The 22,053-nt window shown below is 37.9% G+C and overlaps 1 protein-coding gene across 2 annotated transcripts in view; it reads right to left on the bottom strand.

The window, feature by feature from the left end:
- The window catches only part of LOC128208922 (muscle-specific protein 300 kDa-like), a 183,828-nt gene that overhangs the window by 104,951 nt on the left and 56,824 nt on the right, over positions 1-22,053 (bottom strand). Inside the window, exons 30-64 of one of the 2 annotated variants that reach the window (XM_052912641.1) lie at positions 21,569-21,889; positions 20,982-21,317; positions 20,124-20,762; positions 19,753-19,922; positions 19,088-19,244; positions 18,718-18,870; positions 18,201-18,365; positions 17,481-17,810; positions 16,990-17,136; positions 16,517-16,675; positions 15,795-16,265; positions 15,384-15,667; positions 14,391-14,598; positions 13,835-14,152; positions 13,395-13,559; positions 13,037-13,195; positions 12,445-12,762; positions 11,920-12,246; positions 11,501-11,653; positions 11,072-11,236; positions 10,455-10,778; positions 9,612-9,626; positions 8,264-8,416; positions 7,803-7,967; positions 7,013-7,492; positions 6,661-6,825; positions 6,422-6,448; positions 4,312-4,476; positions 3,773-4,084; positions 3,395-3,559; positions 2,117-2,443; positions 1,449-1,604; positions 1,115-1,279; positions 490-670; positions 35-180 (exon numbers count right to left, since the gene is read on the bottom strand). In XM_052912641.1, coding sequence (XP_052768601.1) covers positions 35-180; positions 490-670; positions 1,115-1,279; positions 1,449-1,604; positions 2,117-2,443; positions 3,395-3,559; positions 3,773-4,084; positions 4,312-4,476; positions 6,422-6,448; positions 6,661-6,825; positions 7,013-7,492; positions 7,803-7,967; positions 8,264-8,416; positions 9,612-9,626; positions 10,455-10,778; positions 11,072-11,236; positions 11,501-11,653; positions 11,920-12,246; positions 12,445-12,762; positions 13,037-13,195; positions 13,395-13,559; positions 13,835-14,152; positions 14,391-14,598; positions 15,384-15,667; positions 15,795-16,265; positions 16,517-16,675; positions 16,990-17,136; positions 17,481-17,810; positions 18,201-18,365; positions 18,718-18,870; positions 19,088-19,244; positions 19,753-19,922; positions 20,124-20,762; positions 20,982-21,317; positions 21,569-21,889 — 8,091 coding nt within the window. Of the gene's footprint in view, positions 1-34; positions 181-489; positions 671-1,114; positions 1,280-1,448; positions 1,605-2,116; positions 2,444-3,394; positions 3,560-3,772; positions 4,085-4,311; positions 4,477-6,421; positions 6,449-6,660; positions 6,826-7,012; positions 7,493-7,802; positions 7,968-8,263; positions 8,417-9,611; positions 9,627-10,121; positions 10,185-10,454; positions 10,779-11,071; positions 11,237-11,500; positions 11,654-11,919; positions 12,247-12,444; positions 12,763-13,036; positions 13,196-13,394; positions 13,560-13,834; positions 14,153-14,390; positions 14,599-15,383; positions 15,668-15,794; positions 16,266-16,516; positions 16,676-16,989; positions 17,137-17,480; positions 17,811-18,200; positions 18,366-18,717; positions 18,871-19,087; positions 19,245-19,752; positions 19,923-20,123; positions 20,763-20,981; positions 21,318-21,568; positions 21,890-22,053 lie in introns of both variants that reach the window. The other variant, XM_052912640.1, reaches the window with a different exon arrangement.

Here is a 22,053-nt window from a genome sequence, read left to right as displayed (position 1 = left end):
CTACATGTTTATCTAGAACAAGCTTGAAACCCACCTCCTGTCTCTCAAGCTGCATGTTTTTCTCCTCCAGGGTGGACTTAAGTTCCGCATCAGACTTCATCTCCGCTTCTGTGTCCTTGATCCAGTTTGTCAGACGATCATACTCCTCCTCATACTGGTACCACTCATCCCGTAACTTCTCTGTATGACAGAATTGAAACATGTTAACAATTTTATACACTATTCAACATTTTTTTTTAATATGCTAGTAAGATTGTTTTTACTTTTTAAGTAGTTGCCCAATTATTCAAAGCTCACATTCAAAATGGTAATACAATATACTTATTAATCTTCTCTTGTACAATGATATCAATATGAGGCAAACATCAATGTCAAATAAAGTACCTCATCACATTATCATACTAAGCAGTCATTATTGCATATGTTATTAAATCTACACTCAATATCACAACTACAGTGCATGGAGATTCTGTTCAACTCCCTACAAACCTAGGTTATTTTGTAGTTCATTGATGTCAGTGTCAAACTGCTCAAAATCATTAGTCAGCATGTTAAGCTCCTCGCGAATCAATTCTTGTCCCTGATTGGATGTCTCTGGCAACACAGCGTCTCCACGAGCCAGAGTGTCATCAAGCTTTTGGCGACCTGTCTCCAGGGTGCCTTGGATATCCTGAAGTAATTTTAAAAAAAGTTAAGCATACTGAATATTATTTACTAAAAATCTGCTAAATGCCTGTCAAGAGCACCTATCATTTTTATTGTAAAGGTCACTATGACCATGACCTTTCACAATCATTAGGGGTCATCTACTGACCTTGATCAATGTGCATGACAGTTTGAAGACTCTACAACAACTCAAACGTAAGTGTTCAGTTAATCCCTATGTGCTTGCATAGCTTATCACGCAACAATAACACAAGCTAAAAGGCTGATGTATCATAAATATAAACATCCTCTGAAGGTCATGCTTTTAATCAATGTTCAAAAGTTTGATACACTTAAACACACCCATTAATGGTGCTAAGAACTTAGCTCAAAATCATTTAAGTGCTCAAACAATTCAGCTGGTAGTATCAAAATATGTAAATGAATTATTTCAATAGCTCAACCCTACCACTAGTTTCTGTAGCTGTGCTTCGATGGAAGTCCTGTCCCCACGCACGTCGCTACAGGCATTCATCTTGTCTACAGTGGTAGAGAGCCACTCTGAGGTATCCATGTATGAGTCTCGATAATGCTGGTGGTTCTTAAGGTAACGCTCACAACCCTGCTGTAGCTCCTTGACAAACAGAGACATTATATCAAATTAGTTATGCTGAAAAATTACTGTAAGGAAAATCTATTACTCATAGACATTTCAAGGGCTCACGGTCCCTGGATTAATTACCAGATTCATGACATTATAGCAATAAACACCCAAGTTTTCAGATTTGTGGGTGAATCTATACCTTTGCACTATCAACTATTCTGTTGTATTTCTCAACGATCTGTCGTATCTGGCCGTTAAGGTTGGCCTCGGTAGCGCTGGATTGTTGCAGACTCTGGGCCTTCTCATTCAGGTTATCTATGGTCGACTGTTGGGAGTTGATGTTTAGTTGTAACACCTGGGGAAAGAAAGATTCCTTTTAATTGTTTATCAACTATACACCTCAAAATAAGTTATGTACCATGGAAATTAATGCATTTGTGTGGTTTATTTGTTTGAAAATACTTTCAGTTGTAATTATTCTGTTTCATTGCAGATTCATAGTATTCTCTTACTTGTTACTAATAACAATATTAAAGAAATAACAATATAAAAAATATGACGTAGTTTGAAGCAACAAATCAATCATGCTTTGAAAGTATCCATTAACTGTTGTGTGGTCCTTAACTTATTTTGAGGAGTATACATAGGATATAACAAAACGGATTTCAAACTTTTTGAACTTCATCAGACTTTGTGTAGATACATTTCAAGACAAGATGTGTTATGGTAAGTAGATGTCATGTTCAGCTTTGGTACAAGATAACTATTAGTTAAAAGGAAAAAGAGACAACTACTCCTGCAACATAAGAATCTGTACATGTATATGAACATGTGACACTTAAATAGTATGTGTTGCTATCCACGTACCTTAACCCTTTCCAGCTGCAGTTTCTTCTCCTGAAGAGTGTTCTGTAGCTGTGTTTCTGTGTGTATCTGGTTCTCAAGGTCGTTCAGCCATCTCCGCAGCTGTTCCACACTCGCATCATACACGGTCCACTGATCCAAAGTTCCATCAAGCTTGCTACGAGTTTCTGTCAGGTCAGCTGACAGGGCGTCATACTCGGCCTGCAGTGTCTGCATCTCGCGACGCATGTTGTCCCTTCCTGCCACATTTGTGTTTGGAAGGACAATCTGCATGTTGTCGAGGGCTATCTGTAGCATGTGCATGCCTTCTTCCTTGTCTGCCATCAGGTCCTGTAGCCAGCAAGTTTACCAAATTAGGGACCTTATAGCATACCTCAAATATATCGGGTATATTGATTGATAAATGAATATGATTTTGAGTAGGCCAGCTAGATTAACTTAGCTTAGATGTTTTACAACCAAAGTGAGAGTCACTTTTTTATTAATAAAGTTACATCTACAAAGTTTTATCAATGTAAATGGTGTGTGAAAGTTTTAAGTATGATAATCCCTCACCATTGCTATGAATGAAATATGAAATATAACTACTTATTATTTTTTTTTGAAACACCAATACCATAATCATTCTTTTTAATAGATATAATGTCATATCAGTTCATAACCAAAGCATTAGAAAAGCTGTCATAAAATTGTATACCAATGCCCCAACAATTATAAACAGCGTTTAACAATTATGCAGGCTTATATGTTGGCATACCAAAAGGATGATTTGCAAGGTTAAAACATGGAAAGAACATGCATTATTGCCAAAAAATACGAGAAAAGTAAATAAATATGAACTTTTCTCATGAAACAGTATATACAGAAATTCCAGACAGCTACAAAAATGATATACAAGTCATACCAACTGTAACCACATCCCGAACATGAACAGTATAGTTAATACAAGGTTGACCATGGCCGCTACATAAATGAAGCTGATTAAGCCCTATATACATACTGATGATGCAGAAGCTTACCCAGAAAGTCTGTTGTAGAATGGTAAACAATACTTTAATCAGGTTTTAACTTCAAATTTTGTGTACTGCATACTAACTAGACAACAAAACATAAACAATGAATATGTAATCAGTTGAAAGCGGAAAAGTATTTCTGCACAATATCACACACAATTTAATATCTACCAAATTCAATCAAGCAAGCGTTTATTCACTCCTGTTAAACATACTAACTTTAACTAAGTTTAAAAACAAACCCGAGTCATTATCAGCCAAGCCCTACCTGGAGTTTTTCAATGCGTTCCTGCACAGAGCGTTTATCTCCCTTGACATCACTCTGGGAGGCGAGTTTCTTCCTCATTGCTACGACCCAGGATTTACACTGGTCAAACGATCCTGTGTAAGCCTGGTGGTCCAGTACATACTGCTCCCACCGCCGACATAACTCCTACAGTATTAAGAGTTGAATTACTAACACTGGCACCTCATATCATTCAAAAGACATTTTTTATAATAATATTAAGGACTGCTTTATAGCTTTAAAATTTTCATTATGCCAAATGACAAAAAATTTACAAAAGATTAACTCTTTTTCAAATCAAACTATTTGTAATTTACAACCACAGTAACTATATGAAAAAATATATTAATCAAAACTAACCTTGACATTGACTTTAAGTGTCTGGTACTTGGTAGCGAGCTGTGATGACTGACTGATCACGCGTGTGTCTGTGCTGATCCTGACCAGGTCTTGAGCTGAGTCACTCAATGAGTCAATATCCCCCTGACGAGAGTTAAGCTCTTCCTGCAGCTTACGGAGTCTGTCTAGCTGGTTCTGTTTGTCCTTGAGCGTGGCCTTGAGCTCAGTGTCCTTGACCTTGAGCTCAACATCCTTCAGCCAGGAGGAGCAGCGTTCGTACCATGAGTCAAACTCCTTCCACTGGTCCATACAACTCTCTAGGTCCTTCTTGGTCTGTGAATGTTATAAATTTAGGCATTTTCAAACGAGACAATTGCAGACATTATTAATTGAAAATGTAACTTGCATCATGACTCTGAACAATTATTTTGGTTAAAATAATGATCATGTAAAATAAGCATACACAAAAGGACAAAATCTTGAAACATCAATATCAAGTTATTATACGAACAGCTCGATTACCTCGCTCTATGAATAAAAGATGCCATCAAACCACTAACCTTCTGCAGAGCTGTAACAAATGCCTCCCAGTCGGCACGGAGAGCCTCGGTCTCGCGGACGATGCAGTCCTTGCCCTGTGGAGCAGTATTTGGAAGCACTTTCTCGGCGAGGGCGACAATGTTCTTCACCTTTGGCTCACCCTCCATCTTGGTTGCTAGGATATCCTGTCATGGCAACCAGGTCATAAGTTAGCAACCAAATGGTAAATTTGTGAGTTTGTTGTAAAGTATGACACTTTGAAAATGTCACTGATATTCATGTTTACTGAAGCAACATGGGGAAAGGAATTTACCACAATGTTTGTTACTGAAGCAGTGATTTATATTTAAAATGCTAAGCTATCATTCCAAACATCCAAAATATGAATTAAGGAAACATGCATATTTTTTTTGTATATTCATATCATGCAATATTACTGTGAAATGTTTGTTATGATCAAGAATCAATTCATTTATTATAAAATTCATAATTGACTGTGATTTTTAAGCCAAATATTTTGACATCTATTTCACAATAATATTTGTTTCATGCATATATATATTGACCCTGTCTAGCGGTATCATCAAATTCACAAAGTCATGCAATATGTAACATGAAACATGCTTTATAAAATATTTGAGAATTAAAAAAAATATTCTACCAAACTTGAAACCAAGGAAAAATGTGTTTAAACTCTAAACTAAAATTTGGTGAAAAAAGTGAACAAAGACATAAGAACAAAGTGAAACATCAATTTTTACTTAAAAATAAAAAAAGTCTCTTTAAACTTAAAATACCTACAATATAGAACATTTTGGTGAGGGCTGAAAGTCACTGTGTCAAATTCTTAATGTTGATAGACTGAACTAGATGTTGATACAGTAACTTTCAAAATGCAGTGTTGATATTTATCGTACCAATTTAACAGCTAAAATTTCACAGCTCAACTAGCAAAACAATATTAGTAATATTATTTACAAACAACTTCACACGATCGTATACATGTAGCTACCACCATACAATGAATTTCTTCAGTAATTTCTTAACTGACTTGTAGAATCCCATTACCAAATCGTTAAGGATTTGTCAGTTTGGATATATACAAATACAAATGATTATTTCCACGCTTTCCAAAAAAAGTTACTAAATGTCAAACTGTAATGTAAAATGGTTGGCCTAAAAAGCAAAATGGAGAAAATATAAGAAAACAGAATATCCTGTATGACGGTAATCTGAATATGCTCCACGAAGCAAGGCACAAGGTTCTCTTTTTCTCGTTGTGTTAGACTGCATGATTGCGTGAGTCTTTTACGACGTGATAATATTACGCAAGCAATGTCGCCCTAGGTTGGCCATGAAGTTCTGTCTAAAATCTAGACTCTACACACACTGCTCGTTCAATCTCACTTTAGCTTTATGACTCAGTACATAATTGTGTGATATCAAACTTTCCGGCCGCAAAAGTCTAAAAAACTCAATACTGATTCTACGTAAAACGGGAGAGAGTATGAAGCAGAAGAGGAAAGAACAATGTAAGGTGAATACAAACTTACACAGCGACGCTGTTGTTTTAAGAAAATCATATAGAACAAGTCATTAGATCAATGCAACAAACATCAGCAAACATTAATAAATACATTATTCAAAACACTCACAAAATTCAATGTCTAAAGTTACAAATACAACTGTTACTATTAGCTGACTAGGGAACATTATCATAAAGGTAGGAGCAATAATATCACCATCCATTATATAACATTATTTCATTTAGGCCCGGCAGTGCCAATCCATTTTTAGATATAACAAATAGTGCCACTAGATTTTAAACTGTGTGAAAGTTAACTTCAAATTGTAATATTACTCGATATTCAATGTTAAAAGGATTGGAAGGAAAAACGCGTGAAATTCATTACCATTTTCTGCAGAAAAATGAAGATTGATTTTAGTTATTTAACATTGTTATCAATGAACAAAATAATGATGCCCATCTTTCAATTTTGATAGTATGATAAAAATACTACAAATTACATATTTTTGCTTAATCCTTTTTATCACACAAACTAAACAAGTAATGACACATACAACAAACAGTTCCATGAAATCAAACACCAGAACCGAGTGCAGGCTTACTTTTTTCAGTATCTCCCTATCAATTGACTGTAACCATACATGCAATATTTCAGTTCAGTGTTACGTAAGTTATTCAGCAAACAAGCAAAAACGAGAAAATTATAAACAAACTGTCTTTTAATTGCTCAAAAAAGCTTTTTCAGAAATGAACAAATGTAAAGAAAAGAAGGTCTGATTGGATGCTATGAAAAGAATCTAGAATGGTTCACAATATCATTTTAATTTTTAGACTGGTTTACCTGTATTTTGTCCAGTCTGTTCTGTATAGTGTGCCTGTCCCCGGCTATATCGGCACAAAGGGAGAGTTTTTCTCGTATACTGTTAAGCCACTCAATACATTGGTTGTAAGCATCATTGTACTGCTGATGGTCAGCAACAAAGCTCTCATACTGCTGCACTCGCTCCTAAACAATTAACAACAAATTCAAAGTGATTAGTTGATGATGACTTATTATTTAGAATGAAAAGTATTGAGCCTTGTATATAGGGTTCACCATTACCATTTAAGTCTACATATATTAAGAAAATATTTATTCATCAAGATTATTGATCAATTTGAAAGGAGAGTTCTTAATTTAAAATTAAACTAACCTTAGCCAAGCTGCAGAGTTTGGAGTATCTTGCCCCAGTCTGGGAAACAAAACTTGAGAGCTGTGGGTCGCTGGAGCTCTGCACAAGGGTGCGAGCCTTATCATCAACAGAGTCTATGACCCTCTGGTAGGAAAGCACATCCTGGTGTAGCACCTTGAAGTTCTGAAGCTGGGATTTCTTCTCCTCCAGCGTGGACCGGAGTGGTATACTTCCCTCCAGCTGCATTTCTGCATCGCGTAGCCACTGCTCCACCTGGCCGTAACTGTCGTCGAATGTGGTATACTCCACGAGGACCACCTCTAGCTTACGTTGAGCAGAGGAAAGGTCGTCAAACAGACTTTCCCAGTTGAGCTTGTGCTGTCTGAGCTCCTGTCGCACCTTCTCTCGTCCGTCCGTGGCAGTGTTAGGGTAGAGCTTCTCACCAGCCTCTATAGCTTGGTTCAGTTTGACAAATCCTGAATCTCTTTCGGCAATCAACTCCTGAAATACAGTACAATTTTTATTAGTCTTTGCAATTAAATTGTTGACATACTATGACTGGCTTTTTGTTATTCTTTTTTCCAAATTCATTATTTGACCAACTAGTACTTCAGTGCCTAAATACAGTGTAAATAATGCCTTTCAACAGAATCAATTTGTAACTACAACGACAAGCACACTAGTATAACACTTCTATGCTTTTTAAATCCAATTTTTATTGCCTTTAAATACACATGAAACATTGTAATTTCACCATTCTTTAAAGCATTCCAGTCAGTAACTCATTTAATATTTCTACCACCTCACTGACCTGTATTCTCTCAAGCCTCTCCTCTATTTCCTGTCTGGTCCCTGACGTGTCTGCATTGTCTGCAAAGCGGTCCTTCGCCTTGGACAGCCATGTCCCTAGGTCACGTGACTTTTCCTTGTAGAGTTTGTGGTCGGCTACATTCGCCTCACACTTCTTGAGTATGTCCTAGAGGAGAAAAGATAAATGGACTTGATCGAAAGAGTCTCTTTAAGAGTTTAGCTTTCAAGATAGAGCATACTGTTTACGTTAAACTGCCTAAGTACCTGAACATTTTAAAGTACAAGTAGCATAGTACCTAACATCAAATAGATAAATAGTACTTTCGTATCAAAACAAGTGTTATTTCTTACAAGGGGAAACAACTACTGACTGTATCATGGGAATCAAAGAAAATAAATATTCAGACTTCATATTTTTAGTAAATATATCTATGCATGTGTGTGTGTGTGTTTACTACTTACCTTAACAGCGTGTTGTACAGCCTGATAGCGTGCTGTAAGTTGGGAGATAGAGGATGTAACCCTCGTTTCCCCAGTCAGTTGTGTGAGTGTCTGAGACTCGTCTGAGAATTGGTCCACCTCGCGCTGGCGGGCACGAATCTCCTGCATCAGCTCCTACAAACACATGGACGTCTCTTTGTGATTCTCATTCATTTTGGTTGCTGATTTTAGTTTATGTATTAGATAATTGTAAATCAATCTCAGGTGCATAAGTATACATGTAACAGCCTCTTTTTTATTTTCCTATTAATGAAATGTCACTTATCAATTACATTTTACGTAATCTCATTATCATAAATTCAGACAGTACATTCCACATTCAAATAATTTTTTTGTTGCCATATACATTCTTATTTATAAGGGGTTATTATGATGGTTTGCTGAAAATAATGTCAAACAAACTAAAAACAAGTCTCTAAATCAACACCTGAAACCAAAAACTAATTTATTAACAAGGAGTATGCATAGCGAACTTGTTTATCTACATGTATGTTTAACAATTCAATTTTATTTAAGGCTGCTATACTTACTCCTTTAATCTACCACATTCACAAAATATACCACCAAATCACCCACAACCTCAGTCAGGTCACACAATTTCATAATAAAGAGTTTTCATTATTAATATTTATATTACAAATACCTCAATTTCTTTATGAACAATCTATATGCAATCGTTTTGCAAGTTATCAACCTGACTGAAGCCACCAGATATTGAACAATGTTTTTTTGCCAACACCCTCTTGCACTTTTGAATGCGATGTACAATATTTAGATATATCTGTTAGTTACATACAGCTGAACAGTTGTACAAATGAGTATGTAAGAACATTCATAGACATAAGCCAATGGTTCATCAGCAGAAGCCTTCAGTTCGTGCCCAGAACTGTGTGGCTGACAGTTTGCAATTTTGGGCTGTTAGGAAGCTGACAATGTGACAACAATATGGAAAGCAGATAATGAGTGGTTGCTGCGACAGGAACGCTTTCACAGGATGGTTTGGCAAATCATGTATGACAATAAGCGGAATGAGGAATGAGGCAAGAACATGTTCTGTATGAGAGGTATAATTTCCATGCATTTCATACAATGTGTTTATTTCCTTATACCTGGTAAACAATCTTTATTGCATTTGCTAGTTGAATTCTAAAAGTTACAGACATATTGAAATCATGCTTGTTTTGTAATGAAGTGATGCAGTTAGTTTAAAAGTAATGAATGAACATGTTCCGAGGTTTGACATTCACATGATCAAGCAGACCCCACTGCAAGAGTAGGATAATCAAGCGCAAATATGAAAAACACCTACGTTGTGCTCCCGCTCCTACGTGAAAAACAAATGAACACAATGAAATAGTGGCAGAGAAATTACTGCAGAGTGAACGCAAAGCTTGTCTGCTGGTTTTTATTAGTAAAAGGGGGCCATTACTTAAAGCATATTAAAGTCAGAGTTATAGGCCTTACTACACAAGTGTCAATGGTCCTGGCATCATTTGTACCCAGTTTCATGTGAGTATCTTGAATTTTTGAGTCATGGCCAAGGTTAAAAGTTTAAAATGATGACACAGACAAACAACATCAAGGCTTAGACAATACCTTTTTTCTTATAAACACAGACTAACTATGACACTTATGAAAATGTTAAAGATGTAACAGACTCTAACGAACATTCCAACACAGACAAATCCTACATGAAGATGTGCTTAGCAGAGTAAAAAACCCAGACTGTGACCCAAGCCAGCACCAAATGGTGACAAAAGCGAGGCAACCAGTCCAGCTAATATGGACGCCAATATGGCCCCCATGTGGTGACGCTTACATTTTCAACTTGAGCAAACACAACAATAACATCGTTCCAGTCGTGTATGTCACGTTCCATTCCCTTGGTTAGCAAATGAGGGAGAAATTAATTTTATAATGGTAATGATACAAGGTTCAATGTGTAATATGAAGAAAACATATATGTTAAATGGATATAATAATACTTTTGTGAAAAAATCAACATCTTTCTAATAATTTTTTTTCTGCTACACAGAACAGATCATCCAAATTAATACAGTTATATAATGTTTGACAGTTAACACAAGGTACACAATGTAACACACAGTATTAGAAAATAAAAAAATAAGAAAATCTTATCTAAATCTCATACCTGGTATCTTTTGAGTTGCTCCTGTTTCTCTTCAAGCGTAGATTTGAGTGGGAAGTCCTTGACCCTTCGTTCCATGTCCTTGACCCACTGTGAGATGATGCCATACTGGTCATCATATTGACCCCAGTGATGGACAGCCTTGTCCAGGGAATCCTGGAGAGACCCGAGTTTCACACTGTAGTCCTCCCAGTCGAGACGGAGAACATCAAGCTCCTGTTGGATCATCTGACGACCTTTGATCCCTGTGGTCGCCATGGCACGCTCGGAACACTCCTCACACATTCGAACCTTCGCCTCACCCTCGGGGAGTGAGCTCATCAACTCCTGGATATAAAGGTTTGTTTATGGCTTAGCAAAGATGAATATACCATGATGCTGTGTATACTTGGTGGACCATTGGAGTGTTTTACTCTTTATGTATAATTAACAAAACTGGTGAGAGAACTTTATGCCAGTAGTCAAATTCACGGCTAAAGAACTTACATATCTTTTTTCTTTCCCTTATACACTGATACACTCTTAGTATGCTTGGTAAATTTCAAATGTTCGGTAACTTTATAGGGAAAAATACGGCGTTATTATATACTTAACAGAGTATGTTATCGTGTTGGCCCTACCTTGACCCTGTCAAGCTTGTTCTGTAATGTGTGTCTGTCCCCAGAAGTGTCTGAGCAGGTGGACAGTCTATCCTTCATCAGTGTAAGCCAGTCTACCGCAGCCTGTACCGCGTCATGGTGGTCCTGGTGGTCACGCACGCTCATCTCTGACTGACCTATCTGGTGCTGGAAGGTGGAAGGTATCTACGTTATTTCCATAAAGTCCCTCATTTCAGAATAGCCTCATAATGTTGATGTCAATACAGCATGTTCTCAGTCAACCAAATATTCTGACAAAAAATGTTTTTCACTCAATGTTTTAAGTATCAAGTAGTATTGATTTTTTTATAGTCACATGATTAGCACTTAATTAACAATTTTCACAATTTTAAACGTGGATCTACATATATTATATTAGAAATATCTGTGACAAAGTTCCATTGTTCAAACCTTGGCCTGTTGTGCCAGATTCTCATATCTGGAGGAGATGTCCTTGATGAAGTCGGCCACCTCTGGGTTGGACGTGTTCTGCAGCACGCCCTGGGCTTTCTCAACCACAGAGTCAACTATACGCTGGTGGGAACCAATGTCCTGAAGCAACGACTGGAAAAAACACAGAACACATGTAATTTACCCATATAAGTAGCTACACTTCTTTATTTAACTTAACATTATTACTCAAACAGATAAATTATTCCTTGAAAACAAATTACTTTTTTTAATAAGAACAAGTTTTTCATGTCCAGTATGCACATACTACAGAAAAGTATCATTAAGCAATTAGAGTTCAAATTGTGAAACTCATGAACAAATGTGGTGCTTTAATTCATATTATGCAGGTGATTGTTTTTTATTTCAACCCTGCCTACCCTCTGGTTCTGAAGCTGCATCCTCTTTTCTTGCAGTGTACTCTTCATCTCCACGTCTCCCCTCAGTGTCGCCTCAGTGTCACCAAGCCACCTCAGTAGCTGATCCTGTCCCTCCGCGTAGGAGGACCACTGTAAAAGGAAGTTGTCTACACGACGCTGGGTGTCATTCAGTGAGCTGAAAAGACGTTCCCAGTCCTCCTTTGCTCGTCGCAAACTCTGTCTTATGGTCTCTCTGCCGGCGGCAGCTGTGTCAGGATATAGCTTCTCTCCAGCTTCAATCGAGGAGTTTAGTCTCTGTAGGCCATGTTCTTTTTCTGCCAACATCATCTGCAGGACAAAGAAAACAGTTATCTTGTAATAAAAAATAAATTTAAAAACATAATTTTGTTATCATATTTTGTATTTAAACATTTAATTTCAGGTTATGGTCAAAGTAAGCTGTAACATAATGTAAGCCATATATCAAATGTTCTGAGGAATCCTTTCACACAATGCCAACACAGCACCACAGTTTTGGATGAGTACCTGTATAAGAGCTTTCTTCTCTTCCATTGTATCCTGGTCCGCAGCAGGCTGCTGACACGATTCTAGCTTTTCTTCCGCCTGAACAAGCCAGCTCTTAAACTCCCCATAACGGTTATCAAATGTCTGGTGCTCCTGAACATATTTGTCCCACTTTCCAATCAGGTCCTTAATCAGTGTGAGCAGACCTCGATAGCGATTGGTCAGCTGTGAGACCTGGGTGGACAGACGGACATCTGCACTCGTGTGCATCAGGTTCTGGGCGTCATCCGTGAATCGGTCAAAGTCAGGCTGGTGGGTGAGGATCTCCTCACGTTGTTTCTGGACAAAAAGGAAGAAAAAGTTTAATGTGCTATTTTAATACAAAATTTGCCTACAAAATCTCAAGATGCATTTAAGTATCTTCATATACTGGACAATAACAACAACAAAGCACAACATTACCTATATATGGGACAATGCTTGAATGAAAACAGTTAAACAGTTCAGAACAATACCTTTTCTATTTATTTTTAGTTAATTATGATTAATCAGCCAAAGTTGGACTTTTAGCTTTCACAACTACCAGTATTGACCTTAAAGAACGGCTACTGACCTTGAATTTATCTACTTGAGTCTTCTTCTCTGGCAGTGTGGACTTGAGCTCGTAGTTTTTCACCTGCTGTTCCATGTTCTTGAGCCAGTGGGAGCAGTGATCAAACTTTGTCTCAAAGTCACCCCACTGTAGCATTGCATGGTCCAAGTCCTCTTCAGCCTGGGGAAAATATAAGTTTTCTGTTAGATTTGTTTTTTGGTCACTTCGTTTCATTTTTTAACACATAACCATGCTAGTATACAGGTAGTTTTAAATGCAATCCATGTAACAGGATGAAACATATTTGCTTCTGAAACCTTGTAATAACACCCATCTTAATATGCATCATCATCATTTTTGTCTCTATGATTGCTCATACCTGGTGTATTCTGGCAGTGTAGTCCTGCCATTCAGACTGTAGGTGGTCCATCTCGCGACGTAGCACCTCACTTCCCGGCAAGGATGTGTTCTGGGACGTCTTCTGGCATTGCTCCTGTGTCAGATGCAACTTCTTCTCCCCATCTCCAACATGGCTCGCAAACTCCTGATTAGCAGAAATGGTATAGCTCTAATAATATACATGAAACTCTAATTTTCAAAGAAAAAGTGTACATAAGTGTTTGGTTACTAAGGAGGAATATAAAATAATGCAATTCTTAAGTCCAAGTTTAAGTTTAAGTTCCAAGGATAAATTCATTTTCTGGCCAACATCAGTTTGAAAAAAGGTTTATACACATTTTCTACAAAGAAAGATATCTATCACAGGAGATTGAGGACTGTGTGTTGACAATGAAGAAAATCTTTTCTTAATGTTATTACCTTGAGCCTGTCCAGCTTGTTCTGTATGGAGACCCTATCACCAGATGTGTCTGCGCAGGCTTCCACCTTGTCTCGTGCTGAGTTCAGCCAATCATGACAGTCCTGGTAAGCATCCTGGTACTGCTGGTGATCTTTAACTGCTATTTCAAACTTCTCCAACATTGTCTTGGACTGGCCACATAGTTTTGTGTACTTTGTGACGGCCTCGTCCACAAACTTGTTCACCTTGGAAATCTGAGAATGCTGGGATAGTGTGGTTGCTCGTTCTGTCAGGTTGTCCAGGACGTGTTGTCGGGACATAATGTCTTGATGTAATGTCTGCAAAGTTAGAACATATGCTATTTTATTTGCTTCTTTACTAATCAGTTATCATTACTTCAATACAATAGGCAATCCAAAATTAAATAAAGTGAACAGATTCTATGCAAATATAAGAGTTGATAATATTTTTTTGACTTGTAAGAAATAAATGTGTCAACACATATAAGCTGTTGGCATCAAATGGTCAAAATTAACGGGCCTAGGTGCGGTATTGATCCTCTGCTAGTATCCTTACCCTATGGTTCTGTAGCTGAGCCTTCTTGTCTGGTAGAGTTGCCTTCATGTCCGTATCCTCCTTCAGCTGTACCTCCGTATCGAGCAGCCATTTCTGGAGGTTCTCGTAACTCTCGTCGTACGACTTCCACTGGATACCACACGACTCGAGGCGACGCTGTGTCTCTGACAACTGGTCACATACCTGTTCCCACTGCTCTCGCAGTGTCCTATTGTTGGATATAAATAGAAATATGATGTCATTGGATATATAACAAATTTGTAGAACAATCTAATTAAAATAGAATCTGGGTACCTACAAACAAGGGAAACTTGGCATTAGTTTAATGAGCTGAAAAAACAAAGTAATGTTATGACTATTGTCTAAATAGATCAGCTAAAGATATAAGATCAAGACAGTGCTCAAAATAACTTAATATTGATCAAATACCAGTGATGTGAAGCCAAAGATGAAGTAAACCTCATGTTTTGTAATTTGCAAAAAACACAATGCACTTGAATAGTCACTACAAATCACACAGTGCTCATATGAAACAATGAACCCTCATCAAATACATTGGGATACATGTATGTTAGAAGCATATATGTATAAACAAGGACAGATTAGAAACATTTTAATATGTATTTTAATACCCTGCTTTTTTATTAAACTCGTAAATATAGCCAAAGCCCAATATATAAATCATGTACAGCTAAGCAAGATTAAGCATGGTTAAATCTATTGATATATTCATCTCTTTGATACCTCTAAACTTGATTCTATCATACATCTTGGGTATTTTCTCGTAACGTTTAGTCAACCTAAACTAAAACTTTCAAATTACTCCATGGCATTGTTATCTCATGTGATGTGATGATCTCAAATGATGAAAATATGTTGTTTAAACTCAAAATCATAATAACAAGCAATGAAATCAATGATTTTTGTAAAATCATTAAGTAGATAAATGGGCAATTCAATTATTTATCATATAGAAGGAAGACAACTTCCTACCTGAGTTCCTGCCTGATGACCTCCCTTCCCTCTGCAGCAGTGCTCGGGTAGAGACGCTCACCAATCTCAGTTGTGTTGTGTATACGAGCTGCCCCCTGCTCCTTCTCTGCATTAAGTTCCTGTAACTTGGTGAGTCTATCCTCCACGTCAGCACGGTCCCCAGCCATGTCAGCACAAACCTGCTGCCGACGGAGAAGTGTCTCAACCCATTCTGAGCATTCTGAATAGCCGGTGGCATAATTCTGGTGCTCCCTGACGTAGTCCTCCCATCTGTTGATTGCATCCTTCAAAAAAGAACACATTTTGATATAAAATATTTAAAAAAAGAACCAAAAGAAAAATGTGAGGTCATTTCATTAGTCATTAACCTAAAAATAGCGTATCATTTTTAATATTTTAAAACAAACTTACTCTTAGGTTTGTTTTCAGTGTCTCATATCTAGTGTTGAGCTGGGCGCTGTAGTTCACCAGTCTCGTGTCTGCCCCCTGCATGTGGGAGACCATATCATGCAGCTCATCAAAGTGTCGCTGTCTCGTGTTAACTTCCTGCTGCATCTTGCGCAATTTCTCCACCTGACCCTGCTTGTCACCGAGGGTTCGCTTAAGTTCAACATCCTTCACAGCCGCCTCACATTCTCGTAGCCACTTATTCAGCTGGTCACATGACCCATCATATGCCGTGAGTGCCTGCAAGGCATGTACCAGGTTCTCCTGGGTGTCATCCAGGCGTGTTGCCAGGGCCTCCCAGTCCTCAGTGAGGCCCTCAAGATCCCTCCGAATCGCTACCTGGCCTTGAGGCCCTGTCTGGGGTATGGTCTTCTCACCCTGAACGTGGGCTGCCTTGATCTTGCTCTCTCCCTCTCTCATGGATTTTACAAGGTCCTGAAAGTACAAGAATAAGTATGAGCATGTAAAAATATATTTAAACCAAAATTATATTATTTGTAACCCAAATTAATTTCTAACGAGAAAGTATTAATACAGTTAATCAAATGAGACATTCAAAATCAAGAAATGAATCAAATGCATGAAAAACAATTGTGTATACGCAGGGGGTGATATTTCAGGTCTTTTACTTGTATTCATTTATCAGAAAAATCTTTACCGAATCATGCCGACCCTGTCCCACCTACCTGTACTTTATCTAGCCTGTTCTGGAGAGCCTGCCTGTCTCCACTGGCCTCGGCACAGACGGCGAGCTTGTCGCGGGTGGCAGCCATCCAGTCCCGGCATTGCTGGTGAGCGTCCTGGAGACGCTGGTGCTCATCCACCTCACTTTCAGCCTTCTTCACCTGCATCAGGATGTAGATTAGCTATATTCACTTTGTATTTCTGCACAATAAAAGGTTGCTTAAAAATGAAATGCTTTTTTTATCAAAACTCGCTATACACGAAAGGGGAAGACTTGAACACTACTGAAATATAATCCTCACAAAACAAAGTGCTTAAGTTCAAAGACATAATAAAAGAATATTTTGAGTGTCATTGAATGTTTATGTACATGTATGTATCAGCAAAGATGGTTGTTTTGTGTGCTGCTTTAAAAAAAGAATATCACAATGATTCTCTATGTTCTTTCATCAGTTTTCCTGCAAACAACACTAACCTGAGCCTTTGCAGCCTGTCGGAGGGCACCATACTTGTCGTTGAGCTGGTTGAGTTTGGCCTTAGCCTTGGTGGAGGCGAGGGCACTGCCCTTGTCACTGATACTGTCCACTATCGTCTGGTGGGCTAGGATATCCTGACATCTCGTCTGGAATCAGATGAAATTTCAGTTTCAGGCAACATACATGTAAGCCATTATACTTCTCATTATTGATAAATAATTGCAATCAAATATCATTTTCTAGTTTCTATTGATCTTTGTTAATTAAATGAATTTGAAAGAACAGTATTTTAATCAGCAGGGAAACAAATGAATGCAGTATTCAACAAAAGATTCTTGTATCAAAAAAACAATTTACAGCCAATAAGTTTCCGGCCATATCAATGCTGAAAAAGAGACTAGTAGGATATAATACCTTGACTCTCTTTCCTTTAAAAAAGAGAAGTTTAAAGGTGTTAACAAGTGTCTGAAATGAAAAGAAGACTACATACCCTGTAGTGCTGCAGTGCAGCCTTCTTCTCCTGCAGAGTATTCTTTGGTTCCGCTTCCTCGTTCTTCAGCTGCTTGGCAGATTCAGCCACCCATTTCTCCAGCTGCTCAAAGTTCTCATCAAACGAAGACCACTGCATGCGTGATGCATTAAGTTTCCTCTGAGTTTCATTAAGGTTGTCATTGTAGTTTTCCCACTTGTCACGCAGGGTGCGGAGATCTTTGCGGATACTCTCACGACCCTCGTTAGACGTGTTTGGGTAAAGTCGCTCTCCAGACTCCAGTGCGGAGTTGAATGTGCCAAGTCCTGAGTCTGTGGTTGATGTTAAAGTCTGGAAATGTAAAATAGATACTTGTTATTTCAATCTTTCATATATGGTTTCTTAAATCAGCCATTTGAATGAGAAATGACAATCTCAATAATGCTTATTTTTTAAATTGCTACTTGATTCTTACTGTCAACCAAATGATTACAATAATAATTAAATATAAAGAAAAGGATTAAAAATTAACAATTTGGTCATCAAAAGGGATTTGCAGTCTAGGAAAAGAACTAACTTTATTTGAAGAACTGCCTGTTTGCAAACAGGCAATCCCAAATAAAGACAAAAAACAAGCGGAACAAAACCCCCCACCTATTTTCTTTATTAGGCCTGTAATGTAACCACAAAATAAGATTTTCTTATGAAAGTAATATGAGTATGATCCAGTTAATTACTCACACTCATGGTGGTTAGCTTAGCGTCAAGTGTCTCGTTATCACTTGGCATATCCGAGCAGTCTTCTAGATCCTGAGTCTGGGCCTCGATCCACTCCAGGCAGTCCCGGTAACGCTGCACGTAATTCTCATGGTCGACTATGTTCTGCTCACATTTATCCACTTGCTCCTGTTGATAGAAAGGATCAGCAGGTGTTAAAAGGTATATCTTGTATGATCAATGCTGGATATAAATTCACAAGGAGCATTTAACAAATCATAATCTAGGACAATAAATGCCCATTGAAATTATTATTGTTTTTTAAGGTCTGTGTATTTTAAGCAATTAAAGGACCATAACTCAGAAATGACTGTGGTGTCATGGCTGTTTATCGAACCTTTGGTGATGATCGAACAGAAGCTTCATGAGTTATAGCACAGACAACAAGTTTGTTTACCTTATGCCATTCATGGGCCATAACTCTGAAGTGACTGGAACCTTCTTTTAATTATATGTTAAAACCTGCAAGAGCTGTACTAACCTCTACAGATCCAGCAAGAGTCTGATATCTGGAGACCAGCTGTTGAGCGTACGATGCTGTACGTCCATCTCCAGTGGACCGACTGATATCCTGGGCTGAAGCCTTTACCGTCTCAAAGTCTGGCTGGTGGGATATTACATCATCAGCCAGGGCCTGAAGAGAAGATATATGTTTAAGAATATTTGAGAAATAAGATGCTATTACATATACCTAGGCGTTATTATTATGGAAGTTGATCTTTACTTTCAGATAAGAAAGTCACAATATACATGTTAACTTTTTTTAAAGTTTTTATTTTTACACAGACTCTGCAATGTATCTCATTGTTCTGCTTTAACATTTATCTAAAAATGATGCCACATCTTGCTACCTTGAAGTGTTCCAGCTGTTTGACTTTGCTGGGCAGGTCAGGTTTGAGGGTTGCCTCATTGCGTACTCGTGATTCTGTGTCCTTGAGCCACTGTGATAATGTCTCATACTCCCTGTCATAGGCCGTCCATTGGTCAATGGAGGACTCTAGCTTCACTCTGAAGGTGTTCAAAGATTTTGGCTTTACATTTCTATTTTCTTATACAAAAAGGCATTCCACAACATTTGAGTCTATTTCATTATTAATTTCCAAGAATGTAGTTTAACAACAGAATGTAATTTTAAAAGTGTGAACACCAATACACATCAGTTTTGTTTCCAATGGAACAATTATAAAAGCCAGAAGTATTGGGCTTTGATGTACATGTGTGCATTGTCTTCTTAGTTTCATTTGAATATCAAAAACCAGTTTCCAGTTTTGAATGGTCAATGTTAAAGGTTTTGCTGACTATGACACAAAGGCTATGACAATACCTTAACTATTTTTTCTAATAAACAACCGACAATCTAACAAACCATATATGCACATTATCTAAACATCTAACTTTTATATCCAGTAATTACTAACTAAATTTGAAACTAGATATACAAATTTGGATAGCAAACATCTTCAAAATATTTCAGAAACAGATGCCTATGAAACAATCATCAATAATTTGTACATACTGTGTGTCCTGCATGGCGTTACACATCTGCTGCCAGTCTTGTTCGGCCTGACGTTTCTGTTTCTCCAGCTCTGAGGCTCTGCCCTTGGGCAAGACGCCTTTCAGGGCCTCCAGTTTCTCAGCTGCAATGTTCTTCTTTTGCTCACCCTCAGCAGAACTGTTGATCAGGTCCTGTAAGTGAAATGGAGATGTAAATATATCTAAAGTAAGTTTGATGGTAAATCAGTTAACATAACATTTGTTAACTGATACAGGAGAAGAAATCACAGGCATTGTAAATCTGAAGTAGATTTAATTTCTTGTCATTTTGCTCAAGGATATTTAAACTATTGTCCAGAATGCAAACATATTTAATAATCCAAAGATTTGTACCTTAATGGTAGCCAGTTTTGCCTCGACACTATATCTATCGCCAGCAATATCCCCACACCAATTGATCTTCTCGATGGCGGCATTGAGCCAGCGCTGCTGCTGTTGTACAGCGTCCTGGCAGTGCTGTTCCAGCGTGGTCTCCAACAAATCCTCAATCTTGTCTCCCCGATTCAACACAGAGTCAAACTTTTTACTTAGCACAGCTGCATCCTTAGCAAGGTTAGATGTTTCAGCAGAAGGAAACTTGGCTTGCATGGCTGCTGCTTTATCTGCAAGAGCTGCTATGTTTTTCTTGTGTTTAGCCATTTCTTCTTCAAGCTCTCTGCAGTTTTTCAGTCTTCTAATAATGTCATCATCAGTTCCAGAAACATCATCACATTTCGCCAATTTGTCTTTCATTTTGTTTAGCCACTCAGATTCAGCCTCAATCTCCTTTTGAAGGGTAGATCTCTCATCAGTGAAGTTAGCCATTACTCCTTCAAGCTGATTGGCCAATGATGTGGCCTTGTCAAACTGTTTTTGTATGGCCTGCTGCTCGGCAACAAGCTGTGGAATGTCTTCATCACGGTTCATTTCTTTGAGATCATTTATTTTCTGGCTCATATCATTAAGTACTTCTTGGAAGTAAGGAGCCTCCTCCTGGAAAAACAACATCAAAGCACTGTTACCAATAATGTAACAGAAGTTTTATTTACAACAGTAAATCACATGCATTTGTTTTTTCATTGCTTTGGAATAAATGTTGGTGCTTACATTTTATATCAATATGCCCCTAAAACATTGGATTTTGAATATTTAGTTTAAATTTAAATGTATTTTCACACAGACAATACTTGTGTTAAATAAATATTTTCTCACCTTAAATTTCATGAGACAGGATTCAACAGTGACAGCATCATCAAAGTTTTTCAAACTGTCATCGAGCTTGGTAACCATGGCACCAACCCAGGATTCCAACTCCTCCTTCCCAGACTGCACCTGGTCCCAGCACACGAGCTGGGCCTCAAGGTTCTGTTTGTGCTCGTCAATGGCTGCATTGGATGTCTCCCAGCGGTGGTTTACACTGTCAAGGTCAGTTTCAAGGACTGAAAGGTCAAAGTTTGGCACATGTTTGAGGTCCTCTAGCAGTTGAAGCCCTCGGTTGTTCATCTGGTCAAGTTGGGACTGGTTAGCATGCAGCTCAAACTCAGCATTCTATAAAAAGAGGTGACAATAATTGAACATTCCAATCCATGTTTGTAAATAAGTAATTAAGGCATCTTAAAAATTCAAGCAGATTAATAACATTGAATGTCAGACTATTCATCACGATTATGTTTAGTTGTAATGTAAATAGAGTAATAAAGTAAAATGTGTCGAAATTTATTGAAATGTCCTTTCTATTTTTACTTTCACAAAAATGGAATTTCTAATTCTAAAAATGAATATTTAAAGACAAAACAAACCTTATGCTGATCAAGGGCTTTCTTCACTTCGGGCTGAGTGGCAAACACAATGTCTGATTCAACGAGAGGTGTCACATCATCAAGGGTCCGCACCACGCCCTGTTTTAGATCATTATACTGCTGCCAGGCGTTGGCCACACCACTGTAGTAGTTGAGCTTGTCCCCAATAAGGGCCTGAACCCCGTCCCAGGACTCGTTCACCTTGGTGAGGCCACTCTGAATGGCGGAACTCTTGCTGGGGTCTGCCTGCATGATTTGTCTTCCCAGCTCTCGCAACTGTTCATACTCGGGATTACATGCAAATACATCATCCCTGGCATCCTGGAAAATCATACATGTATAGTTAAGAAATATTCTAGCAATTTGTATGCATTTAAATCCTTTCATAGCAAAATTTGCCCAGCAAAATTATTACCTCTACTTCTGGGTAAAGATAAACCGTTAATATGGGATTGCAAGTTGGACAGGAAAGACTTTGAAAATGT

The sequence above is a fragment of the Mya arenaria genome, chromosome 11 (genome assembly GCF_026914265.1).
Source record: "Mya arenaria isolate MELC-2E11 chromosome 11, ASM2691426v1".
Lineage (NCBI taxonomy): Eukaryota > Metazoa > Mollusca > Bivalvia > Myida > Myidae > Mya > Mya arenaria.
The sequence above is the reverse complement of the archived record's forward strand: the minus strand, read 5'-3'. Positions and strand labels throughout refer to the sequence as shown.